At 47.0% G+C, this 24,585-nt stretch overlaps 1 protein-coding gene across 1 annotated transcript; it reads left to right on the top strand.

The window, feature by feature from the left end:
- Positions 1-12,271: 12,271 nt before the first annotated feature.
- On the top strand, positions 12,272-24,059 carry LOC109422674 (semaphorin-5A). The gene is made up of 6 exons (XM_062842145.1): positions 12,272-13,004; positions 13,063-14,669; positions 14,953-15,120; positions 15,181-15,336; positions 15,399-15,604; positions 22,147-24,059. Exons 1-6 carry the CDS (start codon positions 12,337-12,339, stop codon positions 22,402-22,404), a joined length of 3,063 nt encoding a protein of 1,020 aa, XP_062698129.1. The 5' UTR covers positions 12,272-12,336; the 3' UTR covers positions 22,405-24,059.
- Positions 24,060-24,585: the final 526 nt, after the last annotated feature.

The raw sequence follows: 24,585 nt of genomic DNA, 5'->3' as shown, positions 1-24,585 counted from the left end.
AAATTTTGCTGATTTTTTTTGTGCTGTAAGTTCAGCAACTCTTCCAGCAAACTAGAACTTGCTGAACAACCAGCAACGCCAAATTCCAGAAAAGTGACAGCACGTTTGCTGAGCGATCAGCAATATGAAACTCGACTTTGCTGGTTCACCAGCAATCGTCGCTAGGGTTTATTTTTATTGTTTTTCGATATTAAATGATTACTCCGCTTAAAAAATAAGGCGGAGACGGGTCTTCTCTCGCCAAAAGACACAAGCAATTCAGATTTTTATTATGTTTGCAGATCTTTATAATCAATAAATCAATCAATATACGAAGCGGAGTTACACACTTGCCGTTTTTCGCAACATCCGATCCCATGGGTATGCTGCTGCAGCTCTAAAAGTAGAAAGGAAAAATTTACAACAATTTCGTGTTTTCTATATAATTCTATAAATCTATACTTACTGAACAGCTCTTCCGTAATCATTTCTTTTCTTTACACGGTTGGAGTTATATTTTTTTGAAAAAAAAAAACAAGGTAAAAATGATAAAAAATAGCACTTTTGAAAACACACGACGAATAATTGAAGAGATTTTTTTTTCTAAGTCCGTTGTTGACAGTTCGAGTGGATTGCTGGTTTTCAGCAAAAATGTGATTGCTGATATATGTTCAGCAATAATTTTTACTGATTTGCGGTGAAATTTTAAATCCATTGCTGATTTGAAATGTTTTGACATTTGCAGTACTGGTGATCAGCAAAAAATAAATTGCTTGCTGTTGTACAGTATACTGCAGAACTGAAATTCAGCAAAGTATTAATGATGTGCTGCACATCAGCAAAATCTGGTGTTGCTGGAGTGCTTTCAGCAAATTAAATTGCTGGATGATCAAAAGAAAATTTGGTGTGTAGTTTTTGTTATGTATCTGAAAGGAAGTTACGCAAGTCACCATAGATCACCTGGGTAGATCACCTTTTCGTTTTGCACCCCTTTGAAAAATTTATCAAATCGAACGCCCTTACTGCTTCTAACTAGTGGAAGAGCATATTTTAGTTATTTGATCTTAACATACCGTCAATGTACCAGTTGCCGCTCGTGTTCCAGTATTTGTCACGATCCCGCACTTATAAAGGGTAAAGGGTCCAGTGGGGTGAAAATGCGCAATACTACCGTCTGCAAGGGAAGCTGCGTGCGTGATTCACTATGGGCCTCTTTTGAATATGTCTAGATTGATTTTAAATAAGGGCGAAAGTAACATGGGAGAGTTCTCTTCATCGACTCTCTCTTCTGCAAATTAAAGTGACAAGATGCAAGTAAGGTTGCACTTTTTGGTCATAAATCGCTAGGTTTCGATGCAATCTAGCGTCTAAGTGTAAAAAAGTTCGATTGAATTTGCATCTTGTCACTTTAATTTGCAGAAGAGAGAGTCGATGAAGAGAACTCTCTCATGTTACTTTCGCCCTTATTCAAACTCAATCTAGATGTATCTAACTGTAAGCGATAATTGTTACGGCATCGGGTGCTGTTCTCAGAGTTCTCTACAAGGTATTCCTGAACCGGATATAGGGTTGACGGCAGCAGGTAAGACCCCGTACCGAACGGTCCTGTGTAAGGGGTGATGCACAAATTATGTCACGCAAAAATCGACCTTTTTCAAAACCTCCAACCCCCCCCCCCCCCCCCTCCCTATAGATCACACTTTTTGTATGGGACCTAAACAGTTTTGTATGGTTCGTCACGGTCTGCAAACCAACCCCCCCCCCCCCCTCCTCCCAAAAGCGTGACGTAATTTGTGTACGGCCCTAAGTATATTAAACCGAGAAACTTTTTTCCCAGTTCCAACGTGGGTTGGTTCGATGTTTTCTCTCTTTGTAGCGGTTTTAAAATCGATAAAACTTTTCCATTTTCTCACTAATGTATTTATTTTCCGATGACAATGAGAGTGTAGAGTAAATGTTTGTTTTCCATGGAACCAAGCACAGATTGACTATTCCCGGTATGTATATTTTAGTGGAATTGATCTGAAAAAAAACTGGAAGTTTAATGGAGACGAGTTAATTTTGCTTACTTTGTGCTTACCTGTCTAGAGGACCAAACATAGTCCAAGTCTAAGGGCCCCCAGAAGTATTTTCCGCCACTGTCATAGCGTACACTTCGTGGGATGCTGCATCCGCCACGTCAGGCCAATTCCATGCGTAGAATTTAGAGCAAGTTGGTTTGGCCCAACAGCCGGGATCGAACATGTCGCTTCTGCTAAATAATCACACGATAACTCAATTAAAAAACATTACTTTTTCGTATGCGCGCAGATGATTGAATTTCCCGGGCGTCCAGCAGTGGATAAACAATGTTCGTGAGTAAAGATTCGCGAGTGATTTGACATTTTGCTGCTGCAATACTCATGAATCAAAACATGCGAACAAATCCGCAAGTGTGGCCATCACGATGAGTTTGCATTTGTGTTCATTTGTGTTCACGAGTATTTGATGAATAATGTTCCCAGTGTTAGTTGGCTCACGAATTAGGGATGTTTCCGAATGGTGTGTTTACACTCGTGAATACACTCATGATGCGAACTTTTCCACCCCTGCCGTCAACTACGTTTCACGTACTCGACGGTTCGTTCGACTGCATCGTTAATGGCTGCTTTCACTGAACTGCGAAAGTCCTCTAGATGAGCCACATCAAATTCCACGTCCGTATTTTGCTTAAAGGTTAATATTTACACAAGCTGCATAGTGCATAGTCGATATTAATAATGAATAATGAATGAAAGTTTGTTTTTGGCCAGCGATGGCGAGCAGAACCCAGATTCAGATAAGTAGTTACAATGTTCGCTGTATTTGCCCAGTAGTTGTTGTTCACCTTTGTTCACTGTGAAAAATAAACCTCCAACAGAAAAGTCCATCATCACCAAAGGTGAATCACTCTAGTCTTTTCATAATGCAACGCTGTAGCTCTAATCGAACTACAAGCTTCTTACTACTAGCGTCAGTTCAAAATCTCATAATTCCTGACAGATTATTGACATAACCGAATCGTTTAGCATACCAGATACTTATACACTAAACATTACGCCATATGGTCTGGTCAACCGCAGCAAATTGATGGCTATTAAAACAACACTAATGATCGCGCGTCTCCATGTTGGCGACTGCCGGTGGCAGTATAATTATACCCTGAGACATTCCTCTATAACCCACAAGAGCAGACAAGAGCCGGTTACTGAGCCGCCACACCGTACCGCAAAGTCAAAAGCCAAAAACTAGACGAACCACACCATTGAGGTTGCTACCTTGCACCTTCATTGAAGTCACTTCGCTCTCAATCTCAAGCGCGAGCGAGGGTTCTATTTTGATCGGTTCGTCGCGCACCCGAGAAGAACACGCGCCAAAGCCACAAAAATGTCCAAAAAATAACCGTGATTGTACCACCCACACTCAATCGGTTGCTCGCGATTGAACCGACCTGCAGACAAAATCAAATTTGCATCCCAAATGAACGTGATCAGTATTTTGGCGGCGCCGAAGTGTGTATAATTTCGGTTCAGTCTCCCCTCCCACACACGCCGCCTACATCTCCTACGTAGGCGTCTGTTGGTTTTTCTTATCTTTCCAATCTTCAACACACGGTCGGGGTACCTAAATGGTTTCTTCACACTGATGCGACGCGAATAATTGTGAAGGATTTTCGAATTCTCCTGGTTGTGATCTGAACTCCCTCATACGGCGATGTTCGTGCTACGGAAGAGTAGCGAAATCGTTGCGAATATTCGCGTCGGTTTGAAGTAGTCTTCATGTGAACATGGTCGTTGTTGTCGTAAAAAGAATCGGAATTGGTCCTCAGGCAGATAAAAGCACAACATATGATTATTAAATTACCATACCGTTTTGGATAACACGACGATACGATTTTTATTTTGTAGGCACGTCAAAACAAGGATGTTTTGTCGAAACTGTAGTAGCGTGGATCAGCTGGTATGTCCCACTTTCTGTACGGTAGGCCCTATTCAAACGTTATTTGCTTCGGATGTCACTGCCAATGATTGGCTGCTGAATATTGTTTTCACTTTTCTTCATTCCGACATTCACACTACGTGACTTGTCCCCCTTCTCTCACGCTATCTCGATGGTTTTGTAATCGACAGGATAGCGTCTACGGTCGACCTCCCCTTCCGGAAGCCGAACTGGTTGCTCGAGAGACCATTTGCATGCTTGGTGTGCCTCAACATTCTATTGACAATGATCTTTTCTGAACTCCGTCCAGACCTGGGGCCTTACGCTGAGGTACTTTGCTATCCCCGCAAGTTCCACATCGGTGACCCTCTTCTCATCGCCAGCCCCAGTCAACAACGGCTGCCCAACGAAAGGAGGCCAAGGATTGGGTCATGACGCGGAAAAAGCCCCTCGATGATCCCCTCCAACATCTCTGGAGATTGCTCTGTATGAACCATTACACCTCTTTTCTTGGCCATAACGATCCTGTAGGCGTCACCCCATGGGTCCGTATTGGCACTCTGACAGAGACCCTCAAAGTAGGCCTTTTTGCTTGCTCTTATCTAGGTCTTTAAAGCGGCTTTTGCAGCGGCGAATACCACCCGCCCTTCGTTTCGCTCTCCCTCTGATCGTGCGTGCTGCATCCGCCGTAGGCAGGCGCGGCGCAGGTCCGCAATCGCGTCGGTCCACCAGTAAGCCGGTGGCCTCCCATTTCTAGGGTGAACTCGCCTAGGCATGGTCGCATCACACGCACGTGAGAGCACCGCTACCAGCTCGTCGCCGTCTAAACCAAGTAAGTTTCGCTCACGGCGGAGCGCCTTCCTAAATACCCCTTCGTCGAAGTATAATGTCTTCCACCTGCGAGGGCTTGGCCTTGGCCTAGCCACCTCTTCCTCTACCCGCTGCCTGCTGTTGTTGTAGTCGATACTGTAGCGAACCGCCAGGTGATCGCTATGAGTGTATTCATCGTCTACCCTCCAGTTCAAACTACTTGTTAGGCCAGGACTACAAAAAGTAACGTCAATGATTCACTCCGCACCGTTCCGACTGTAGGTACTCTTGACACCGACATTAGCCAGATCGACATCTAGCATGGCCAGCGTATCTAGCATGATCTGACCCCGCTGGTTTGTGAAACGGCTTCCCCATTCCACGGCCCAGGCATTAAAGTCGCCCGCTATTACCACCGGCCTTCGCCCTGTTAGCACGGTCGTTGAGCGGTCTAGCATTTGCGTGAACTGCTCGATCGGCCACCGCGGAGGCGCATAACAGCTACAGAAGAAGACCCCGTTTACTTTGGCGACCACGAAGCCCTCATAGGTAGTAGACACCAACTCCTGAACGGGGTATTTACCCGTCGTCCATATCGCCGCCATTTTTCTGATCCCATCCGCGACCCAGTTCCCGTTGCCGGCGGGTACTCGGTATGGGTCCGAAATAATGGCGATATCCGTCTCCCACTCAGAAACTGCCTGACAAAGCAGTTGCTGAGCCGCATCACAGTGGTTCAGGTTCAGCTGCGTTACCTGCACTGTGATTTGTTGTTCACTGCGGCTTTCTTGAAGGCCGGGCACCTTGGACCACCCGTCGGATGTCTGTTGTTCAAGGATTTCCCGGTACAGATCATGCAGATGGGTGGACTCGTGCAGCTTTGGGCCTTAAGACCTTCAGCGCCGCATCGCCTGCACAGTTTGCGCCTGTCGGGGCCTTTGCAGTCCCACGACTTGTGTCCTGGTTCCAGACACCTGAAGCAAACCTCTGGTGCCTCGTGGAATGTCAGGTGACATACGCACCAACCCACCTTTATGTTCCCAATCTTAACGGACTTTTTCGCGTCCGCCACAAGTAGCTGAACCAAAGCTATCTGTGTCCGTGCTGGCGCTTTCCGTAGCTTAACGGCTGCTGCGGCCACCTGCACATCGCACTGTTGCCGCAGTGCCGTGACGAGCTCTTCCACTTCGGTGATCTCATCAATGTCCTTGACCTTCAGAGTCGCCTCATGTGTAAGAGCCCTCACCTGCACACTCTCACCAAGGACCTCTTTTGACAGCCTCTTGTAGGCGGCGCCTTTGTGTTCCTTCTCGCGCTTCAGCTCCAGGATCATCTCGCCCGTACGAGTACGTCTAATACTGCGTATGTACGTTGGCTCCAAGACCCTCAAGCTTGGCGTCGCTTCGCATCGTCTTCAAAACGTCTGAGTACTTGGGCTGTTCCGTCATGATGACAATCGCGTCGCCTTTCTCGCGCTTGGCACCTGCCCTCCTACGCCTTGGCTTGGCGTCCTGCGCTACTACCTGCGGATTCGTCTTCTTCTTCTTCTTCCGCTCTACCTTCGTGCAAGGGGGGTCCTCCCCTTGGATCACCCTGCTCTGTGGCTGTTGAGGGCCCACCAGCAGTCGCAACCCCTTGTTCCCATCGTTCCGGGACGGGCCAGCCTTTTCAGGCCCACCCTTCCCAGCTTTCCGGAAACCCTGGCTGGGGTCCGACCTTCCGGCATTATAACCGACTTTCGGGGTAATGATTCGCCTGGCCTTGCGGGCACCGCCAGACAGCTCCTCGCCTGACGGTAGCCTCGCCCGCTTCTGCGATTGCTTGCCCCGTTTGTCGCGAGCAGTCGCTTCCGCCTTATTCGGACTTCCTGCGAAAAGGAGAAGGCCTCCGTTTGGGTAAACTTCGGCACTTTCTCATTTGCAGGCTCCGCTGCTGCAGCAGTCAGCAACGCGAGTGCCACGTGCTCCTGTTTGGCCTCGTCGATCGACACCCTTAGTCGAAGCAAGGCCGTTTTCAGGCCCTTGCTTATATTCGACTTAGTGGACGCAAAGTCGATGATTTTGCCAAGCTGCTGCTCAGCCACCTCTATTGCGGACCGTCCTTTGGATTCTCGGTTGACGGCCCTCAACAACCACGCTCCGTCCATAACCTCCACCGGCTGGTTTGCTGGTAGACTGGAGCACCCACGCTTGAGCTGCGTACGCAACTCCTAGCGCCTATCTCCTCACTTCTCCTTGTCGGAGATCTCATCAACCCGCTTCTTGCGAAGGGGTTGATCCCACCACTATTTCCACCTTGATTCTGATTTTTATTTGACTTCATGATTAAATCCCACGATTTAATCATGAAGTTAATGATTCTGATTTTTATTTGACTTCATGATTAAATCCCACGAGTAGCACGGGAAAGAATGTCCACCACGCCAGAGCCCTGCATTAACGCGGTAAGGGACAGCTTACTGTGGGGGGTGCCCAGGTACCCCATAGGCTCCGTTAAAGATCGAGCATCTTTTTCACCCCCTCGATCACTCATTTCTCAGCACGGGTCGCTTGACACCTTGAATTGGGGTTAGTAGTCCTATTCTTAGCCGGCGACTACGCGGCTGACTCGCAAGCGGGGGGGTGCGTCAGGCCCCAGGACTTTCGTCCCTGCTGCGTGCACCGTCTGGTAGCTCCTCATCTGACGGCTGCTTCACACGCTTCTGTGAATGCTTGTCAAAAGCAGTCACATCCGCCGCAATCTTTGGGCTACCCGCGAAACCGAAGGCCTCCGCCTAGGTAGACATCGAAACCTTTGTCTTCGCGGATTCTCCCGCTGCTGCAGTTTCATGAGTTCCTCATGTTCTTGCTTGGCTGCCGTTATTGACTTTCGAAGTCGCATCAGGACCTGCTTGAGGTCCTTGCTGATTTTGTGAGGGCCAAGAGCGTCCAATCCAACATACTTTTAGGATATCGATTCTTCATTTCGCAGCCCATGGAAATGTTCAACGAAGTCTAAAAAACCGCTTCGGAACATTGTACCCAACGATGTTTCTGATAATGTTGATTTTGAGGCGTGGTGAACAGAGTAACGCATATTTGAAACAATTCCGAACATTAAGTCATTACCGTACACTCCTGCAACATTAATTGCGGTCTGCTTCGAGATACCAATCGAAAAGTCAACTTTACTGGTACTACAACGGTGTAATAAAGAGCGTTGCTCGTAGAATAAAAACCACAACCGTCACCAGCGTAGAAACAGACAGAAAACGATAATGAAATCTGCTGAATACACACTGTTGCCATACGGAACGGATGGTACCCAGAATCTAGGGACCAGTGTCAAGTAGGTAGAGTATCTAGGTACCGAAAGTACGTAAGCAAGCATGTACGTGTGCGGTGCAAATGATTCAACAATCCAACCCAACGAACGGCATCCGAGAAGCATTGGAACAAAAAGGAAGGTAAACGTAAATTTTATTGGTTGCAATTAATAAAGATGTCGGAGATTTTCGATACGATCTTGATGTACGATCCGATCGATTTGTTGTTGTTTGTTGTACTTTGCTTGTCGCTGCGGTCGGTGTACGGACGGCGACACCCTCTGTGGATTGTAGAAAGGACACACGGTACGGCACCGTGCGCGGAGGTTCTGGAGATCGGGATTTGTGTGTGGTGGCGATAAAAGCTCTACGGTTTTGTGATCTGGGTAGGGTCAATGTAGGGCATTTTGATGGTAGATTTATTGCATAAGGCGTTTAGTTCAAGACAGCCGGTGTTCTACAAGCAGATAAAAGATTGAGTTAACGATGTCACGTGCGATGCAACGTGGAGAACCTAGACAGAGCCGTGAAAATTAGAACAAAATCTCCTAAGAATCCTTTGAGTAGCAGCTAGCTATTACATCAAGTAACTCCACCAGGTCTCTCAAATCGTCTACTAAGTACACAAACGATCCCGGGTGTCTAGTTTATAAAAATTAGTACCCATCGATAAAAATGTAAATTATGCGTTCCTCATTATGGCACCAGTTAAATGGATAATAAAGTTCTATTGAATTTCCCATTAGCCATGCGACCCCTTCACTTCGATTAACTGCCCGTAAAACTGTCACCAATTAATCGAGTGATCTATTGAACAATACCATAGGTATATTCTAAGCCCCTAAGGAGCCCTACGAGGTGATGAGGGGAGCCGCCTTGGCGGGTAGGAGTGCAGCTATGCTAATCGTTGCAAAATCTACCAAGTTTCACTCTCCATTACCGTAGGTACGGGCTACACGCTAGGAAGAGGACGACGGACGGGGGTCTAAACTACCTTGGGTGACCTCCAGCATCCATTAGCGAAGGCGCGCGCTCTGTGGTTTGTTCGTATTAGCGAGTCATGCCTCGTTCGTCGTCGCCTCCAGCCTCCAGTAGTTGCAGCGGCGGTGATAATAAATGTCTAATTAAATCACGTCAACCCGGCACATAACCGTGGAGTTGTATTACACTGCTGCGGTACCGACGGCGGTTGAAGTGACGGGCGCAATATGTAGAAAGGTATCAGGTATCACGTAAATGAGACACAGTTCACGGGTTGCGTTCCGAGTGGAGGGAAAAGTCTAAACGCGTCATAAATAGCCCTTGTTTTTTTTTACTTCAATCTTATACTCTCCAATGCCAAACATTTCTTTCTAAATACTAGCGTAAATCGCTTAACTAATTCCCCGAGAATTTCTCCAGGAATTCTTCAAGGCTTCATCCAGATGCTCTCCGGGAATATCCCCAAGAGTTCCTAAGGAATTTCTAAAGAATTTTCACGGAAATTTCTACAGAAGTTCCTCGGGAATTCCGGCAAGAGTTGCTCAGGAACTGGAACATTTTCCGAGAAACTCCTGAAGTAATTACCGACGAACTACTGGAGGAACCCCCAGTAACACCAGTAGGAGTTCCCGAGAAATTCCTGGAGCAACTCCCGAGGAACTCCTGGAGGAATTCCCGAAGAATTCCCGACGAACTCGTGGAGGAATACCCAAGAAACTTCTGGAGAACCTCCCCAGGAACTCTTGGAGGAATTTCCGAGGAACTCCAGAAAGAATTTCTGAGGAACTCCTGCAGGAATTCCAGATACACGCCTGGAGGGATTCCCGAATAACTCCTGGAAGAATTCACGATGAACTCCTGGAGGAATTCCTGAAAAATTCTCGGAGCAATTGCCGAGGTACTCCAAGAGAAATACCCGAAAAACTCTTGGAGGAACTACTGAGGAGAGTTTCCAAGGAGCTCCAAGAGGAATTCCCGACGAACTCCAGAAAAAAATCACGAGGAACTCCAGCAAGAATTTCTAAGAAACTCCTGCATGCATTTCCGAAAAACTTTTGGGGGAATTCCCGAGAACTCTTGGATGAATTCCCGAGGAACTCCTGGATGAATTTCCAAGGAACTCCTGAAGGAAATCCCGAGAAACTCTTGGAGAAATTCCCGAGGAACCTCTGGAGGAATTCCCGAGGACCTCCTAGAGGAATTCCCGAGGAACTCCTGGAGGAATTTTCGAGGAACACCTGGAGAAATTCCTAATGAAATACTAGAGGAATTCTCGAGAAAATTCTTTAGAAATTCCAGAAAGAGTTCTCGAGGAACTCTTGGATGAATTCTCGAGAAACTTGTGGAGCAATTTTCGAGAAACTCCTGGAGGAATTCCCGAGGAGCTCCTAGAGGAATTCCCGAGGAACTCTTGGAGAAATTCTCAATGGACCCCTGGAGCAATTCCCAACAAACTGCTGGTGGAATTCCCAAAAAACTCGTGAGCAATTATGCGAGAAGTTTCTAGAGGAACTCCTGAGAAATTCCTGGAGGAACTCCCTAGGAATTCCTGAGGGAATTCCCAAAAATGCCTGAAGAATTTCCTGATGAACTCCTGGAGGAATTCCCGATGAAATTCTGAAGGAGTTCCCGGGAAATCCCAGAGAACTCCATGAGGAATTCCCGAGGAACTCCAGGAGGAATTCCTGGGGAACTCCAGAAAGAATCGCTGAGGAACTCCTGGAGGAATTGCTGAGGAACTTCTGGTAAAATTCTCAGGAAATTCAAATTTTCGAGGAATTTATGGGTAATTTCTATTGAACTTCTGAAGGATTTCCAGAGAAATTCTTTGAGGAATGTCTGAGGAGATCCTAGAGGAATTCCTTAAGAGCTCCTAGATAAATTCCCGAGGAACTCCTGGAGGAACTCCCGAGGAATTCTTGTAATAATTCCCAAAAAAACCCCTGGAGGAATTCCCGAGGAGCTTCTGGAGGAATTCCAGGGGAACTCCTGGAGGAATTCCCGAGGATCTCTTGGAGGAATTCCAGAGGAACTCCTGGAGGAATTCCAGAGGAACTCCTGGAGGAATTCCACAGAAACCCCTGGAGGAATTCCAGAGGAACTCCTGAATTCCAGAGGAACTCCCGGAGAAATTCCAGAGGAACTCCTGGAGGAATTCCCGAGGAACTCCTGGAGGAATTCCCGAGGAACTCCTGGAGGAATTCCCGAGGAACTCCTGAAGGAATTCCCGAGGAACTCCTGAAGGAATTCCCGAGGAACTCCTGAAGGAATTCCCGAGGAACTCCTGGAGGAATTCCCGAGGAACTCCTGGAGGAATTCCCGAGGAACTCCTGAAGGAATTCCCGAGGAACTCCTGAAGGAATTCCCGAGGAACTCCTGAAGGAATTCCCGAGGAACTCCTGAAGGAATTCCCGAGGAACTCCTGAAGGAATTCCCGAGGAACTCCTCAAGGAATTCCCGAGGAACTCCTGAAGGAATTCCCGAGAAACTCCTGAAGGAATTCCCGAGGAACTCCTGGAGGAATTCCCGAGAAACTCCTCGAGGAATTCCCGAGGAACTCCTGGAGGAATTCCCGAGAATCCCCTGAAGAACTTCCCGAGGAAATCCTGGAGGAATTCCAGAGGAACTTCTGGAGGAATTCCCGAAAAACTCCTGGAGGAATTCCCGTGAAACTCCTGGAAATTCCCGTGGAACTCCTGGGAATTCCAGAGGATCTCCTGGGGGTCTTGGAGGAATTCCCAAAAAACTCCTGGAGGAACTCCCGAGGAACTCCTTTAGAAATTCCTGATGAACTCCTGGAGCCCGAGGAACTTCTAGAGGAATTCTCGAGGAACTCCTGCAGGAATTGCCGAGGAACTCCTGCAGGAGAAACTCCTGAAGAAATTTCTGAGGAATTCTCGGAGGACCTATAGAAAATGCCTGAGATCTCCTGAAGCACTCCTCAGTGAACTCCTGGAAGAATGCCTGCAGACCTCCTAAACTAGTTCTCGGGAAATTCCAGGAGGATTTTCCGATGATTTGCAGAGAAGCTATTTGAGGTATACCCGAGCTAGTCCTGGAGGAAATTCTGGAGAAATGCCCAGAGTAATTCTTGAAGCATTCCCGGGGAACTCATGGGAATTCTTGTCGAACTCCTAGGGAAAACTTTAGACCCGAATCTCAAAAGGAATTCTGTAGAATATCTTAAATTCAAATCCAAACGCCACTTTAACCTCATCTGAACTAACCACATTTCTCCCCTTCTTCTTGATCATTCCAGAGACAATCTGTACCGCCTATCGTTGCACCTGGACGTGCGGGAAAAGATGCCCTGGGAGGTGACCCCGGCGATGCGCAACACCTGTCTGGACAAGGGCCAAAGCGAGGAAGCCTGCCGGAACCACATCATGGTGCTGCAGAGCTTCGGCAACCGGGTGTACGTCTGCGGAACGTACGCCTTCAGTCCGTACTGTTCCTGGCGGCAGATGGAAAACCTTACGGTTACGCGGTTCGATAAGGGCGTAGCCAAGTGCCCCTTCAGCCCTTTTGCGAACAATACGGCACACATGTCCGACAACGGGAAACTGTACGTGGGCACTACGACGGACTTTTCCGGATCCGATCCGGCTATTTTGAGGGCGGACGTTACGCAGGAGGGCAGCCGAATGCTGCGGACCAACCAGTACAACTCCAAGTGGTTGAACGATCCACAATTCGTCGGAAGCTTCGAGCATGGAGAGTTTGTGTACTTCGTGTTCAGGGAAGCTGCGGTGGAGTACATCAACTGCGGTAAAATCGTCTACTCACGGATAGCGAGGATCTGCAAAAACGATCCGGGTGGCACTCAGATATTGAAGGACAACTGGACGTCTTTCGTGAAGGCCAGACTGAATTGCTCCCTGCCGGGAGACTATCCGTTTTACTTCAACGAAGTGCAAGGAATGGTCTACTCACAGGAAGAAGGCGTTCTGTATGCGACTTTCACGACTCCAGAGTAAGTATTTATATGGTCAAGGTTGAACGATTAAGTAAACTTTATATTCTTCAAACAGAAACAGCATCCATGGGTCGGCAATCTGCGCCTTCAACATGTCCGCCATCCACACTGCATTCTCCGGAGCGTTCAAGTACCAAGATTCGCTGGGTTCCGCGTGGCATCGTCAGGATGCTCAGCATCGTGATCACTTCGAATGCCATGCTGGACCAACCGCTCGCCATGTATCGCTAATGGACTCGTCCAAATATCAACTGATGGATCAAGCCGTTCAGCCCATCATCGGTCAGCCTCTTCACTACACCAAACTGGAACGGTTCAATCACATCGCGATCGATGTCATTCCAACCAAGCTCCACGAGCGAGTTCACGTGATCTACGTAGCAACGGACGCAGGTCTCATCAAGAAGATCTCCGTTCTACCACGCACGAAAACGACGTGCGTCGTTGAGATTTGGCGACCCGAACCAAGCAGCGAATCGAAGATCCGAACCATTCAGTACGTGAAGGAAACGGACTCTCTGTATGTGGGCACGGACACGGCCTTAAGCAGGATATCCTCGCACCACTGCAATCGTCACCTGTCCAGACTGAGCTGCCTCAACTCGATGGACCCCTATTGCGGATGGAACGAGCTACAGGAAGCTTGCACGATCGCACCTAACGGAGATACGTTGGCAAAGTACTGGATACAAAATGCTACGGAGTGTCCGGTCCTCACTGCTCCCGTTGACGGCGGATGGTCCGCTTGGTCCGACTGGAGTAAATGTGCGCAATCGAATGGACAAGCTAACCCGGTTAATGCCAACGAAGACATTGCTGCCAACGCAGATTCTTGCCTCTGCAGGACACGAACGTGCGACAATCCTTCGCCTAAAAATGGAGGCCGATCGTGCACGGGGATGAGCATAGCTGTTACCAACTGTACTGTTCACGGCGGTTGGACTGACTGGTCGGCGTGGTCGGCATGTTCGCAAACCTGCGGAATGGCGGTCAAGACCAGACGGAGGACTTGCGGTAACCCCAAGCCCGCTCATGGCGGTCGGGTTTGTGTAGGGCCGGACCGTGCGGAAATCTACTGTTCTCATCTGCCGCCGTGTCCGGCTCCGAAACAACCACCGATCGATGGAGGCTGGGGTCCGTGGGGAGTCTGGGGAGAGTGCAGCGCGCTTTGTGGAGGAGGATACCGCATCCGCAGAAGGAAATGCGACGATCCGACACCGCAGAACGGCGGCATGGAGTGCCCGGGATGTCATTTGGACTACGAGGTCTGCAACACCCATCAGTGTCCGGATGTGAAGCGAACGGGAGCGTGGACACCGTGGCTGACGGTGTCCAACGGTACCCTTCCGAACGGTGGCTACGTGGAGAAGCGATTCCGGTACACGTGCAAAGCTCCGATTGCGGACGCGTCGCTGTTGAAGATCAGCCCGAAGGAGGAAACGAGGGTTTGCCACGCGGATGGATCTTGTCAGCGATCCAGTGACGGCGCCGGTTACGGTGCCAGCGAAAACGAAGACGGTTGGGGTGAGTGGAGCTCGTGGAGTAGCTGTAGCACTTCCTGCGGCGGTGGCCAACAGTTCCGAACGAGATCGTGTGAGAAAGGCGGGGAGTGTGACGGAATCAACAAAATGGCACGGGCCTGCAACACGCAGCCCTGTAAAGGTAAGGTTTTCTTTTATCGGGTGATCAAAAGTTTGAGTAAGAGCGAATGGTTTAGACATCTACCCAAGCAACACACTTGTTATAATAGAGTTACGACAGCGCAACTTTTGGTTGTATAGAAGTTTATTTTACGTAATTCTAACATAGTGTTGAAATAACGTAAAATAAACTTCTATACAACCAAAACTTGCGCTGTCGTAACTTTTATATAACATGTGTGTTGCTTGGGTAGTTCTAGACTTGTTTGTGATAGTTCCTCAAACAGAACCGATTGATTTTACAGGTGAATGGGGTTGCTGGAGCGACTGGTCTCCGTGTTCGGTGTCTTGTGGACTTGGAACACGAACTCGTTCACGCCAGTGTCTATCGATGTCGGGCAACGTGATCTTCGGGAATGACTGCGAGGGCCAAAGTACCCAGTACGATACCTGCGAAATGCCCAGCTGTGATTGTAAGTCACCTAGTTGTAAGATCGAAACGGATTGAGGGTTGAGCAACGCTTTGATTTCAGCATTCCTCGGATGGGGTGAGTGGAGCGAGTGGTCCGCTTGTAACATGGACGACGAGAAGGTTCGAACCAGGAAGTGTCTCATACAGACGCCGGATCTAAAGATGTGTCAGGGCAGCGATCGCGAGACTCGCAAGTGCCAGGTGGAAATAAATAACGGTAAGCTCTGCGGGTGTTACGGTACGTTTCGGAAGAAAAACTGATCCCGATTTTTTTTACAGAAATTCCTCACGCCCTGACAGCGGGAACCTCTTCGGTAGCGGTGATTGTGGTCATAGTGGTGTTCGTCATTATCGCTTGTTGTGCTGCAACCGTATTCATCACCATACACCTGATGAAGAAGAAAACCAAAGGCATAAAAGCTATCCAGGGTTCACCATGCTACGGATCCTACCCGAATCAGTACTCTTCGCTGCCTACAAAAGACGTAAGTACATATATGATCAACTTTGTTTCCTAGGTACGTCTCTGGAACGCTATTAAGCGTGTCGTCCCAATCAGTTTCGCCGGAAAACCATGTTCAGTCTCGGTCTATTCTTCATTATTGCATATGTGCTTATGTTCACGGGAGATCGATTGAGGCCCCTGCTTCGTATCTGATAGGCGCGACCAGAATTTCATCTTGTTCGGCTGCCTAACAGTTATCCAACTATGTTTTCTTAACTATCTTCAATCAATTAGTGGATGAACAGCATGACTACCATCTTCTATGCTTAAAACGTCTCCTTTTTGAACTTTTTTATTGCCAGTTACGTTTTCATGTTCATACTGTGTTTGCCTTGTGACTCCTTACCTTATATCTTCGAGCTTCCTCTATAGACACATTTGGGCCCATAACCTGCTATAACAAAACATCTTGATAACGTCAGTCTAGGCTCGACACCCTGGAACTGATCCTTGGCTCTGTTTCCAACCTTGGTTACATTTAAGGTGAATATATAACGAAGCCACCCCTCGAATTTTCAAGAGCACAAATCTGAAGAACCAATTGATGGATTGTGCTGAAAAGTTGATCGATTGGTCACCACCAGCGGGTGACCAATCGATCAACTTTTCAGCGTGCTGAGACATTTGGTTTTTCAGATTTGTGCTCTTGGAAATTCGAGGGGTGGCTTCGTTATATATTCACCTTAACACTTCAACGTATCTGTCCGTAATGCCCTTGTGATCTTTTTTTTATGGAGATTCAGTTCAAGCCACGATGATTGAAACTGGCTTTTTTATTTATTTTTTTTATTCCTGTTCGGGTCTGTCACTGCGACCAGTTTTTAGATCTATTGTGACATTACCCGTATCCTTAGTGTAGTGCATGTCGCATTACTCAATTGCCATTGAAGGGCAATAAAGTATCGATTTTGATACAGTTTTTGTTTTGCTTTCTTAGAAATTTCTTTCTTGTAGAAAACGAAACAAGAGCACTGATAATTGGCCATGCATCGGAAACCTAGCATCACCCTTGTTTATCGCTAAATTCTGCCCAGTAAAAAGACCCGGGTTTTAACATTAGCAGCAATACCATTCCAATAATGGAACATGTGTTCAGTGATAAGGATTCTAGTATGTTCCTTGCGTACTAGCACTTTCCAGTCTTCGAAGAGTTAGTACATACATGGATCCCTAACCCAATTTGATTTCCTTTGCATTGAGTTTAGCCTCAGATGGTGAGGTTTTTAACTATATGCAAAGTAAAGTTGGTAAACTTAGTTTTATTCAAAGACTGAAAGTCATCACAACACCAGTAGCAAGGACTAAATACTATAATGCCTTTAATTACCAGAACACATATTCCGAAATTGAAAAATAGGACGACACTAGCTTTCGGTTTGGTAGATCTATCACCGCAACGCAACCCAAAAAGGCGATCTACCCACGCTACGGGCTTCGTTAAAGATCGAGCATCTTTTAAACCCCCTCAACCATTCATCCCTCAGCACGGGTCGCCTGACACCTTGGATTGGGTTTACCTGTTTGGTGGACTTTTACCCCCGGAACAGGTGGTCCGTAGTGCTATTCTAAGCCGGCAGCTACACGGGCATTGAGACTGGCTTACAATCATCCATGCCATGATGGATGATGGCTTACAATCATCCATGCCAAATCTTCGGAGCGAATCTTGCAAGAACAGCTTCTGGCTAATTCCCATCACTCCACCTCTCTAGTCACGTTCTATATGGATCCCGAGAAAGCTCTTCACATCAACTCAGTCGGTCATCTTGAACTCCGTTGCCAAACAATCGCTCCATCGTCCTAATTTTCATGTTCGCTTCAACAGTGGTCACGTCATCCACGTACACGATCAAGTACAAGGTGTTCCATGCGTGAGCACAAGCCGATGTAGAATGAAGCCGTCGAACCGATTATTCCAAGTCTTTGCAGCTTACTTCACCCAGTAAAGGAACTTCTCCAGTCGACACACTCGACCTTCACAACAGTCGAATACCTCAGGCTGCGCTATGGGATCGGGCTCCACTTGAGGAAAGCCGTAGGCACATTCAACTGGTGAATCATCATCCTGTTGTGGTTTGCCATGGCCAACAACGTTCGCAGAGTGTCAAACGGTGTTGTTCGAGTAAGTGTCCACATAATTAAAGCCAAATTTCTTATTGAGACCTCTCGCCACAAGCTTTATAGCGATGAGGCTCTTCGTTCAGTTTCCGCTTGATCTGTAACGTAGCGCTCTTCAACTTGAAGTCAAGTTGAGACTGGTTGGAAGGTTATCCACCTAATTCATTGCATTCAAAGCGCAACTCACATACTCGAGTTTCGAGATTCTCGTGCCACATCGGAACAGTTCGTTACTATCTCAGTCTTTCTTCCGTGTTGTTAACTGGCAGCGGTTCAGCTTCCTTCAAAAAGTTTCTAAACCCTCTCCGGTATCGTCGTACTCCGAGTCGCTGGATCCCTTTTCCGTTTCATCCTCTTCTGACTCCGGTTTACGAATCACCGGAATCTTGACGAAACCACTGCCTGGTATGAGGTTTGCTATGGCTCTTCACGACCACATCAATTTCAACGCAATCTACATCCCACGCATGAACTAACTTTTTCGCTACAGGACCCCACGCATGGTACATGTACCCCACAAAGATCCCATTCCAGAGCGTCGCACTTAGCTTTTTGTGGTGCTTCTTGGGATGTACATGAGCATTGGACAGCCGAAGAGACGCATCTTGCTGAATTGCGGCTTCAGCGCTCCCAAAGCTCGAAAGGTCTCACAGTAGAAATGGATTCACCCGAAGACCTAGTAGGTAAGCGCATCCGCTATCATTTCGTTAGATGGACAGTAGACAAGCTCCAAGTATCATCCATCGCAGATATCTTGGTATCTATTTCTCATGGATCGTTTGGAGGTGAGGCAACTCTGATTGTCTTCATAGACGGTAGTCGCCATACTGATATCTTTGCAGATGTCGTTCAGTAGTCTCCGCAACCAGATCAATTCCTGAGAAGCCTCGCTCAAACCTGTGTACTCGACCTCCATTGAGGACAAGCTCATACTTGACTGGCACGACTAATTATGGCAACAGGCCCAGATCCAACAAAGAAGATGAATCCTGTAGTTGATCTTTCGCTTCTTTGGTCGCCGGCTAAATCGGCGTCTAAATAGGCAAATTCCTAGCCTGAATTCGAGCTTGATCTGTTTGCTACACGCTTTGTTGCTTCTCAATCACGCTCTGTTGGTCGACTCACACTCCATCCAAGAATAGCGCGGCTAACTGCGATGTCTGGTCTGGCATTGACCGCTACATACAAAAATCCATCAACCAGACTGCGGTGTCTCGTTGGTAACGTCCACTAGCTGAAAACTTTCTTCATCTACGCTCAAATATTCAGCTTTCATCGGCGTCTTTGACGGGTTACAGTCGGCCATCTCAAATCAATGAATCAGTTGAATCAGTACATCATGCAGTGCTCGGCTCCAAAATCTGGCATTCTGCTTAAGCCCGTAGATGCTTTTCTTGATCAGCCAAATCAAACTCTTCTGGTCAGTAGCTTTATAACCCGAAGGCTGGCGCATATAAACCTCCTCCTCTAAAGTTCCGTTTAGGTAAGCTGTCTTTATCCATGCTTTGTAGTTCCGCTGCGTCCGCATGATCTTCGAGTTCTCGTTCAGGGATGATTGTCCAGCTTTGCTTCGTCGAAACCAAGAAACGTTTCTTCATCTGATCCGTCCGAGGCACTGTCCCATCCTTCGAATCTGCTGTCACTATCGCGTTCGTCTTCCAGCTATTTTGACTTCCATTGGATTTCTATGTCCATACCGACCACTCTAAGCTCCTCCTGTTGCAGGTCATGTGCCGAACCATCGTCAAGCTCTAGAAACTTTGCATCTCGACTACTAATTTTCCGGTTCGTAGCTTCATCAAGGAAACGGTACTCCTTGTGATCCGCGTTATACCCGATGAACCTTACGTAACTTCAGCGCTTTCTGGTCCAACTTTGATCGCTTTGTAACTGAGCAAGGACCGTGTTACTCCCAGCAAGGATGAAACCCCCGTCTTCAAACCTCAGGGTCGGCAAGGCGCTCCTGACACTCCGCGAAATGAAAACACTTGTAGATTCGGTAAAGCAACCTGCCCAATTCTTGGTCTATGGTACACTTTATTTCCATTTCCTGACGTCTTACTTTCCCCCTTCTAACTTCCTGGCGTCCGTCCTATTTTACTCTTTTCTTCTATCTTCTCCCATTCTAGCTTCTTAGCGCCCGTTAACACTGGACGACGCCTCCCACTTTCACTCTTCTCTCTTTCTTCGGGCCCCGCGTACTGCTCCTTTCGCCTGTCCACTGGTTCCTTTCTTCTTTCTGGGCCAGAGGGCAATTCTTCTCCTTTTCTCCCTTTCTCATTGGCTGCAGCCTCTCGCGGACCTTCCTCCTGTCCCGTGTGCTTCTCGAGTATGTTGACAGCCTCGATGCTTCAGTAATCCGTGGACTCACTGGAAAAAGCCTGGGTGCGTTGGCGCACTTGGTGCTCGTATCGGGATACTACAGGGTTGATGCCGACACACTATAAACCCGCTGATAGGGTTTACGCTGCGGTAAAATGGTCTCGAAACCGTTAAGCTTGGGTTTAAAATAAAACTCGCGAGGTCCTGTGGACATAACAGAAGGTTTACAATGGTGGATATTAGGCACTGTACATGTAGGCTAGGTTCAGGGTAATTGGGTAGTAGTTTACCTGGAAATGAAGTATTCCTTCATACTCCTTTTTTCTCGGTATCCTTGTCTGCTCCTTAACTTAAACTTCAAACTTCAACTATTGTTTAATTTTCTCCAAATGCCTTCGCTCTTCAACTGGTCGCTATGCAGATCACCAGGTTAATGATCAGTTGGATTTAAGCTCGTTGATCCCGAACCTTTGGCCATTGACTCCGCCGTACATCCTCCTCATGATGACCACACAGTTTGCCTCCCATAGCCGTCCATTTATGCCGTTCTGTGCAACCTGGTGGTGGCTAGCGGAACTACCGCCGTTCTTGTATAGGGTAGTGCAGCGATAGCTGCATTCGTAGGATTATTGGGGCGTTTCACTTAACCTACAAACGTTTTCTTCTTTTATATTCAAAATACGACGAATACAACACGCGACAAATCTCTTCAATACTGGACGTTACACTGACACTTGTTACAGCGTCACATCAGGGATGCGCACGTAAACTTCACAGTCGAAAATGCGGAAGTGCCTCATGTCCGACTTCCGCCCGGTACACAGCTCGTAGGGTGTATCCTCCACCAGCCTGTTTGTCTAGCTTATCAGCCTGTTTTTCAATAACGCTGCTGACGTCACCGTCACTCCCCAGTAAAGGTTGGTCATATTCGCATCTTACATTTCTTGCAGCGATCTGTTTTTCCGTTCGGCGACCCTGTTTTGTTTGGGTGAATACAGAGAGTCGGAAATTGCGCTTTAATCTCCTCGCTTTCATAGAATACCTCACCTCTTCGTCTTACAGTTTGCATTTGACGTTTTGCATGCTGAGCTTGTCCTTCGACATGGTCTCGATGGCCGTTACTACAGTCGAAAATACTGGCTCCTAGGCAGTAGGTGACAAATGATATCCATCTCCTTCATCTCCGCTCCCGTAGCTATCCGCAACCGAATTACAGTTTCCGACGGGTACGTGGTATGAATCCGATATGATGGCACTCAGTAATCATTGAATACAGCAACGGTTCAGTTGCGTTACGAGGACCTTTCCGCAGTCGAACGGCCGCGAGGACCACACCTCAATTTCGCACTGTTGCCGCGGTTCCGTGACGAGTTCTTCCGCGTCCGTGATCTCATCCAGGTTTTAACATTGGAGTTACTTCAGCTGTAACAGTTCCCCCCTCGCCAAGAACATCCTTCACCACAAATTTGTAGACGAGTCCCTTGCACGTGGCTCAAGGATCACTTCACCGGTACGAGTACGTCTGATACTGTGTGTGTCGGCTCCCATATCCGTGAGCTTGGCATCGCTCCTCATTGATTCAAAGATCTCTGAGCACTTAGACTTATTAGACTTGATGATTAGAGCGAAGCCCTTGTCCCTCCTGCTGGTAACTGCCCTTTTGAAACACCTCCAAGATCCTCCTGTAAAGGTCCCATTAGACATGACAAATATTTGGCCAAACAAGCCCAACAAACGACCAACACAACGTGAATCATAGCAACCTTGGATAAATGTCGGGCTTCAATGACAAATATTTGTCATAACGACAAACAGTCTAATAGCCCCTTAACTCTCTGAAATCCCTCACATTCTTAGGAAACGTCTCTAAACCCCTCAAACGCTCTGAAACTTCCCTGAAATCTCTCTGAAACAAACCTCCTTCAGCGTGTCTGGGCCTATAACCTGTTGAAAAATTAAAACTACTGCTTCTACTGGGCAGCGTACAGACAGATTTGAGTTTTCCATGATTTTAGATAAAACCAATAAAAACAATCGACACTTCACCATCACTCTCATTTGTCCCGTTTTCTCTCCTTCCAGTACACCGAGAGCCACAAGCCGAAGCGCCAATCCTCGTTCAACGGCCGGAACGATGCGAGTGGTTCGAAAATAGCCAACGGTCACACCACGCTCACCAAATCGAACAATGTGAACGGAGCGGTGCTCGGCAACAACACCCCAAAGGTGTTGGCCAAGTCGTTTAACGATCCAGACACGGCCACCATCAAACGGAACTCGCACGGACTGAACAACATCCGGCATGCCCGCCAGCTGGAGCTAGAGGAGGAGAAGTACTGACTGACCGACACCACGGACGACCGATCGCGATCGCAACGGGAAGTCGAGAGTGATACGACGACGGTGTGATTCAGGCGGATAAGGAAGTTTGGAAAATACTTCAAAGTTTAGGACTTATTTTCGATGAACAGATTGTCGGAAATCAGAGGAGTTGTAGATAAAAGTTCAAGATGAGTGATTTTAATGTTCATTGTTTTATAAGAGTGAGGATCAGCAGAATGGTTCAAGATGATCTCATCTGCTGGAAGAGTCAGTGGAAAAGACACGAAAAATAGCAAAATTATTTAATGCCAGGAACGACCGAAGCAGAAGAGATGTGTATAACCGTTAACAGAGACCAAGCGGACTTGTATGCAACTCGTATGCAACAGAATTTGAAATATTCCGCCATTAGAAGAACAGTTGAATTGGAAACGAGCCGCACCACTTTTAATAGGGGCACAGAGAACAGACATCCAGGCTAGAACAAATTTCATTCGGAAAGTTGTGTAAGGATTTGAATCTTAACTTGAGTAAGGTTGCAAACCAATACACGATGACAACACTAACGCCACCAAACACCATATTGCTACAGTCAGTGGTGAATTGAAACATTTCAAGTGGTGAATTTAATTAGTATGGGAAATTAACCGATTGCAGCGCCACGCTATTGCCACTTGTGTTGCCGATTTCAAATGACCGTTAAATTCCTTACACAGTTTCGGAACTGGACTTGGATGTCTGTTCTCTGTGATAGGGGTGATCAGAGTAACACGCGGCCCCTAAGGAATGACTCGAGATGCGAATGAACCTGCTTTAGGTCTGTGAGTCATAAACAAGTTGAAGTAACATGTTTCGAAAGTTTACAGAGCGTTATTTTACACCCAATTCCCAACACAACACTCTAATTCATTATCATAGAACAAATCAATTGGACGCAAGGCTGATGAAATTAGATGGATTCGCCACTTTTTCAATAGTATTTCATAGTTTAACGGTTAGAGAGAATATTTTACGCAACCAGAATTGTCAATTCTAACAGAACAAATCGAGAACAATCGTAAGCACACGCTTCAAATCGCAAAATAACGAACGAGGGGCTACAACAAATATTTAACCAAATGAAAACGCGTTTTACTACTTACAGACAAACACACGCAACTTATGTTTATACGCACGCAATCCCACGATAATCCAGCGCAGGGTAACACCTGCCTGCCTTTAGCTAACAAAATCGGATTAGGACATATTTGATAGTTAGGAGAAAACTGTTACATTACACTCTGATTAGCAGTTGGTTCGTGCCATTAGGGTAGGGAGAATAATGCAGAATACTTTAGCAGAAAAACGATGGAGCAATTTGGAAGCGTTTTAATACAGTACGACTTACACATACTTAAGAAGCAATTCAATCATTTTTAAAACTTTCTCTAGAGACTAAGAACGGGATTGAAAAAGTAAAATCTGATTTTACTTGTGATATACATAGTAGCTCAAATTGAGCAGATTTCAATTATTAGTTTAGATACATATAGTCTAGTAGTAATAGGGCAAACTGAGTTCAAACAAAAGACTTGACCGAAAAAAGACATTGATAGCAATTTTATTGAGAACAAAAGACAGTTGAATTTTTAGTTAAGAAGCCAATCAGAAATAAACAGTTTTGTTAAGTTGAATCTATGGCTATAAAGTAATCCGAACTCCAACCTCCAATATCATCCCAAGCTAATCGCCATATTTGTGCCAACCGGATCTATTTCAACTATACGGCGTCGGTTATCTACTCCAATGAGAAGCTCTAAGTTTCACCAGGACTACCTAGAAGGCATTGTTTCGGAAAGGGGCTATTGTACATCGCGCCCTCGAAGATAGCTGCGTAGACGTGCAGCAACGAACATCACAACACATTTTTTTTTTAGAACACCAAAATATGTATAATGTGCTGACGCATTGTCAGCTTACCGAGTGGCCTTACCACTCCCTTTGACCGGGAGGCGGGCCCAGGCATGCTTCCATGCTTCCAGCTTTGCATGTATCAAGTACTGGTATCGTGTTCACCGCTATTTGACTTCCTGAAGGCCAAGGCCCTATCGACAAGCACACAGAAGGACCTGCTGCCATGGAAATTCCACCTGCCGCAGGACCTTGCTGAGAACCCCATTCCCTTCACGGTATCGGATACAAACCAAGTAGACACCGCCT

Source organism: Aedes albopictus, chromosome 3, assembly GCF_035046485.1.
Source record: "Aedes albopictus strain Foshan chromosome 3, AalbF5, whole genome shotgun sequence".
Taxonomy (NCBI): domain Eukaryota; kingdom Metazoa; phylum Arthropoda; class Insecta; order Diptera; family Culicidae; genus Aedes; species Aedes albopictus.
The sequence above is the reverse complement of the archived record's forward strand: the minus strand, read 5'-3'. Positions and strand labels throughout refer to the sequence as shown.

Bases quoted from the DNA above. Each gene is read 5' to 3' on its own strand.
- LOC109422674 (XM_062842145.1), top strand. From the start codon at position 12,337: ATGCCCTGGGAGGTGACCCCGGCGATGCGCAACACCTGTCTGGACAAG. The intron at 14,670-14,952 runs GTAAGGTTTTCT...TTGATTTTACAG, and splicing joins CAACACGCAGCCCTGTAAAG to GTGAATGGGGTTGCTGGAGC. The intron at 15,121-15,180 runs GTAAGTCACCTA...CTTTGATTTCAG, and splicing joins CGAAATGCCCAGCTGTGATT to CATTCCTCGGATGGGGTGAG.